This window comes from Nuphar pumila, chromosome 15 (assembly GCF_984573655.1).
Source record: "Nuphar pumila chromosome 15, dmNupPumi1.hap1.1, whole genome shotgun sequence".
NCBI classification, from domain to species: domain Eukaryota; kingdom Viridiplantae; phylum Streptophyta; class Magnoliopsida; order Nymphaeales; family Nymphaeaceae; genus Nuphar; species Nuphar pumila.
Genome location: NC_143263.1, coordinates 52,612,837 through 52,618,406, shown reverse-complemented (window position 1 = coordinate 52,618,406; position 5,570 = coordinate 52,612,837). Strand labels below are relative to the sequence as shown.

Genomic DNA, 5,570 nt, shown 5'->3' with positions numbered 1-5,570 from the left:
TTTCGCATTACTTGTTCTATGTTTGCCGTTGCGCTTTGCACCGAGGCTCTTGTATTTTTTTCATTACTGTATTGTTTTCACCGTGCTATCGCACACACTATCCTGTAGCATTTCTTCATACGGAGTTTCATAAACTCAAAATTATGAAGCGTGTGTAGGCTTGCACCTCTCTCGCTCCTGCGATCGAGAAATAGCAAGGTTTAAAATTTGCAACCTCGATGGATGAAAGGAGTCCTTTTGTATCGAACATACGGTTTTGTAAACAATGTTGGTTTCGAAGCATCTTTTTTGTTTTCCTGAATCAAAACATTCGGAAGGAGTAGTTTTTCTACTCTGTTTAGTATTTTTGGCACAGTTCGAGATTTCCCAAAATCTGGGACTCGAGCAAGCTTGTGAGCACAATTTTCTCATGCGAAATCCGCATTCACCGTTTATCGTTATCAATGTCAAAATTTGTGTTGCATGTTGATGCTATGATAACGAATGTGAGATTCAAGAAACTCACATGCCATAAGTTGGCACATGATATTGGCCATTTCAAAAGTTTAATGATGACATTATATCTTTGCAAATTATGTTATTGAGGCTCCTATTGAAGACCTAGAACCCTTCCTTGTAACGCTCTCATAGACATGCATGGCATGCGAGTAATATGATGGATGTTGAGACAGTCATTTGACCTTGACTAGTGTTATGAGCACATTGGTAAACCACATTACAGATTGATTGATTATCGCCTTCACAGGTAAGATGCTCGATTGATTCAAAAGACCAGAGTATGTAGAATGGGTCGTTGGTTAAGTAACCCCTGACACACCCATTCATTTTCTTGTCGTCTATCAAGAGAGAGGACAGATTGATACACACACTTCAATGGACAGGTTGTTAACAACCATTCTACGAGCAAAAACTCGGTGTCTCCAGTTATCAGAGTTAGGTGATGAGACTACCAGATATTATCGTAGGTGGTAGATCTTTTGGACTTCTGCAGAAGTAGGATGCATCCGCAGCCACGAACGCCTTTGGGGAATCCTCTCTCAGCTAACGACCGTCCCCTTAGGAACAGACTCAACTAGCTATTCGGGTTATTCAAAATACACAAAATAACAAATGTCCGAACTAGTCTCAATTGTTTCTATGAGTCGCGTCTGCGCGTACTCGCAGGCCAGTTAATGATGGAACATAAAGTAACTTGTGCACTCCACTTGATGAATCATAGAATTGTGTTTTATGCTCAGTGATTTCAATTCATTATTAAATGTTTTGATATATCGTGCAGCATGTGCTAGTTAGACTTTCACTTATGCTAATAAACTGCTCATGTTAGTTCAATAACTGTTTAGTTACTCATCATGCATAGTTAATTATTTATGCATCTTTCAGACATTTCTGTCTACTTGTGCACCTACTAGTTTTTCACGAAACTAACTCATTTTATGGGTACAAATGATGATTAAGTACTCAGCAAATGATGCCGCGATTGTGAGATATCATCATGATCCACTGTTTCCACTCGCAGCTTTTGTCTTGATTGTTTTGAGTTTTGTTACGAGTTTCTTAGAAAAATCCAAATTTTGTACAAACTTGAAATTGTTTATGATATAAATGATTTCATCTGGATATTTGCAAGTTATGCCTTTGTCTTTTATGCTCTTTTAGCTAACGTGCCCAAGATTGTCGACTTGCCCTCTTTTCTTTTAAAGAAATGCTTTCGCTGATTTTATAAATAAACTCTGAAAAGAAAAAAAGGATTTTCTAGCCTTTAAACCATTTTCAAAAGGTTTACAAGTTCAAAATTTTGGGGCGTTATAACTTTGGTATCAGAGTCGAAGGTTTACAGTGATTCTTGGACATCTGGCATCCGCATCACGCTATAAGTAATCTCTTTTACTATTCATGTTTTTACTATTAAACTTAAGCATACCTTACATGGGTACTTGGGGTCTCTTGTTTAAAGAATATGAATCCTTCGGATGGTGCAGAGTACGTACCAGGCAAAGGCGCACGACAGGTGCGTTGCCATTCAAGAAGGGGAAGGAACCCTACGACTTCTCATCACAACCGTGAAGGGTATCGAGCTAAGTTTTGGGCAAGAAGGCCGAATCCTCCTACTTTTGCGGATTCTTGGGGCTTTACGCTACCATATGCTTATCAAACACCACTTGCCGCTACTTGGGCATCAGTGCACTGTCAGGATAGGGGCCACGTCCCATGGCACGTTTATGCTAACCATCCCGATGAGCCAGTGTCTCTCGAAATGCGGGTTCCCTTAAATGGTTACGTGCCAAGACACATTTTGCTTAACCATCATACCACTTTGGAATCATCAATAGCAAAATCTTCCTGGCGGGCCCTGATGGAATACGTTTTCTGTGGCGAAGACGGGCACACAATGACTAATTGCCAACTTAGAGAAGCATATGACAAGAGGGTGTCTGCAACCCAAGATTTGGAAGACACAACTTCCTCAATCCAAGGTTCTCAGGGCAATCATTCACCCGCTTATAGACCCTCGCCCAACTCGCCAATTTACACACCTGCCTCCTACTCATCCCAATGCTTAGCAAATTCTCTGAAATACACTCCGGCCTTGCCACCTTATGCGTCAAATGCTTCACCGTATTACACCCCCACAACCCCTCCTTACGGTCAAGGAGTCCCGAATGAAGAGTTGCACCGTTTTCCCCCTCCACGAGGGATCAAGCATACAGGTATCGCAAGAGAGTACTTAAAGAAGTACTCTCACCGACCCTAAAGGATATAGGACTCGTTGTCTTTTCTCGATAATTGGTTTGTCCTTTTGTTTATCAAGTAACTTTTTGTACCAGAGTTTGTGTACTCTGTTGCTTTTTGTACCAGCACTGCTGGATTTTTGTAACTTGGACACTTAAAAATATTATGATATTTTGGGTTCTTCACTATGTCTCTTTGAATCTTGACTTACATATCTTTTTTATATTAAGGATGGTGCAAGGTACGAATGAAGGTTCATCTGATGATTGGTCAGATCAATGGGGATTTGTCATGGATTCCCTCAGTGCTTTGGCTGATGCAATTGGAGGCCAAATGCGTGCTCAGGCACCCTCCTTCGAGCCAAGCCAACATACGACAATCTCATATGAGAAATTTTTGAAACTTGATCCGCCCATTTTCGTTGGCAAAACCGATTCAGACTTGGCAAAAAGCTGGATTAAAGAGATGGAATGAGTTTTTTGAGTGCTGGATGTCCCAGACGACAAGAAGACCTTGTTTGGAACCTTTCGATTGAAACACCCACAATTGGTGGGACACAACCCAAGATATTCAGTTCCCAGATTCGTCTGTGATTCCTTGGGAAGCCTTCAAAAAGGCATTTTTGGAGAATTATTTTCCTCTGCATGCACGAGAAAAGAAGGTCGAATTTTTGGAACTCTACTAGGGAACCTCCAAATTGACGAACTATATCGCCAATTTTCAAAGGTTGGAGCGTTACTGCCCCGGCCTGTTCAACGGTGAATGCGAACGAGCCGACAAGTTCGTTTGAGGATTAAGGGAATGACTCCGACCTAGGGTCCTCACCAACATGCCTTGAACCTTCTCTGTGGCAGTTGCGGCTGTCACCCTCCTGAACGAAAACTCAGAGCGCTCTAAGAGCACCCAGGCCAAGAAGCCACTCGTTGCAGGTGGAGAGCAGAAGAAGACCCCTTCGGGCGGCCAAGCCAAGCGGCCACACTTTTTTGTAAAAAAGGGAAGGAGGAAGGAGGCAGGCCCCTCCTCACAAGCATCAGCGCCCTCAGGGCAACCCTCTAATCAGACAACAAGCTAGTGATGCTTGCTCCTAGTGCTCGCGACCCCATCCTGGGCAAGCATGCCCTCGTGAGACCGGTGGATGCTTGTATTGTGGCAAGATGAGCCACTACATCCATGAATGTCGTAAAAAGGCGATCGATAATCTGAGGCGAAACAATAGAGCACCTTTGTTTCCTCGACCAACACAGCAGCCGCAACAATCATAATTCAGCGGTCAAAAGAAGACGCTAGGATGCATCTACACCGCCACAATCGAGCAGTTGACCAAGGGCGAACTCGTGCAAGGTACCATTCTGGTTGCTAACCAAGCAACTTTCATACTCTTTGACTGTGGTGCCACTCATTCCTTTATTTTCCATAAAGTTTGCTGAAGACTTGCACTTACTTGTTAGTCCTTTGAACAATGTTCTCAACGTGTATAATCCAATTGGGAAGAACACAGCTTATGCGACCTACGTACCAGCTTTGGACGTAGTCTTAGACGATCGACACTTGCCCGCTCGTGCTATCCTGCTTGAGATGACAGAATTCGACGTCATCCTAGGCATGGATTGGTTGCACAAGTACTATGCCAAAATCTTTTGTCGAGATAATAGAATTGTCTTATCTCCACCAGGGATGCCTAAGGTGGAATTCAAGATCGTAAGACTCGTTCGAGCTAGCAAGATAGTTTCTTCGCTAAAAGCGCAAAACTACTTGAGAAGGGGATGTATTGCCTTTTTAGTCAGTGTCGTCCAGTCTGAGTCATTGCAAGTTTCGATCAGAGATTTGGAGGTTGTTCATGATTTTCCAGACGTCTTCCCAGAGGAGTTGCCCGGACTTCCCCCACCTCGTGAAGTGGAATTCAACATCGAGTTGCTACTGGGTACCACACCGATTTCTAAAGCATTATACCGAATGGCCTCAGCTGAGCTTGAGGAGCTCAAGAAGCAGTTGCAGAAGTTGATGGATTTGGGTTTCATTCACCCCAGTGTCTCGCCTTGAGGAGCTCCTGTCCTATTCGTTAAAAAGAAGGATGGACCATTGCGATTGTGCATTGATTATCGAATGCTCAATCAGACCACAATAAAGAATAAGTATCTGTTGCCTCACATCAAGGATCTTTTCGATCAGCTAAGGAAGGCTAGGATATTCTAAAAAATCGAGCTTAGATCTAGGTACCATCAACTCAGAATTAAGAGAGATGATATCTCTAAAACAACTTTTCGCACTAGGTATGGGCATTACGAGTTTACTGTCATGCCTTTCAGACTCATCAACGCTCCTGCAGCCTTCATGGACCTCATGAACCGTGTGTTCAAACCCTTTTTGGACACCTTTGTAATCATGTTCATCAATGACATCCTGGTGTACTCGGAGACCTGGGATCAACATCGCAAACACCTGATTATAATTTTGGAGACCCTGCGGAAGGGGCGTTTGTTTGCTAAGTTCTCCAAGAGCGAATTTTGGCTCAAGGAAGTTATGTTTCTGGGGCATATTATATCCGAGAAAGGAGTATACGTAGATCCTGCCAAGGTGGAGGTCGTACTAAGTTGGCAACAACCGAGAAATGTTCGTGACATCAAGAGTTTCCTTAGATTAGCTGGATATTATCGAAGATTTATCTAGGACTTTTCCAAAATCTCTCTACTTATGACAAAACTGCTAAAGAAGGAGGCTAAATTCGTGTGGGACGATTCATGCGAAAACAATTTTCAGTTGCTGAAGGAGCGACTTACTACCGCTCCTATCTTGGCCTTGCCTTCAGGACAAGGCGGTTTCGTGATCTATACGGACGC

The 5,570-nt window shown here is 43.1% G+C and overlaps 1 protein-coding gene across 1 annotated transcript; it reads left to right on the top strand.

Annotated features, from left to right (window-relative positions):
* The first annotated feature begins 2,964 nt into the window (after positions 1-2,964).
* Positions 2,965-4,773, top strand: LOC149815395 (uncharacterized). Its single transcript, XM_089990537.1, has 2 exons — positions 2,965-3,078; positions 4,153-4,773. Exons 1-2 carry the CDS (start codon positions 2,965-2,967, stop codon positions 4,771-4,773), a joined length of 735 nt encoding a protein of 244 aa, XP_089846663.1.
* Positions 4,774-5,570: the final 797 nt, after the last annotated feature.

What these genes read in the sequence shown, in the direction of transcription:
- LOC149815395 (XM_089990537.1), top strand. Translation starts at nt 2,965, where the DNA reads ATGGTGCAAGGTACGAATGAAGGTTCATCTGATGATTGGTCAGATCAA. An exon ending in GAGGCCAAATGCGTGCTCAG is followed by an intron (nt 3,079 to 4,152) that starts GCACCCTCCTTC and finishes TTTTCCATAAAG; the next exon opens with TTTGCTGAAGACTTGCACTT.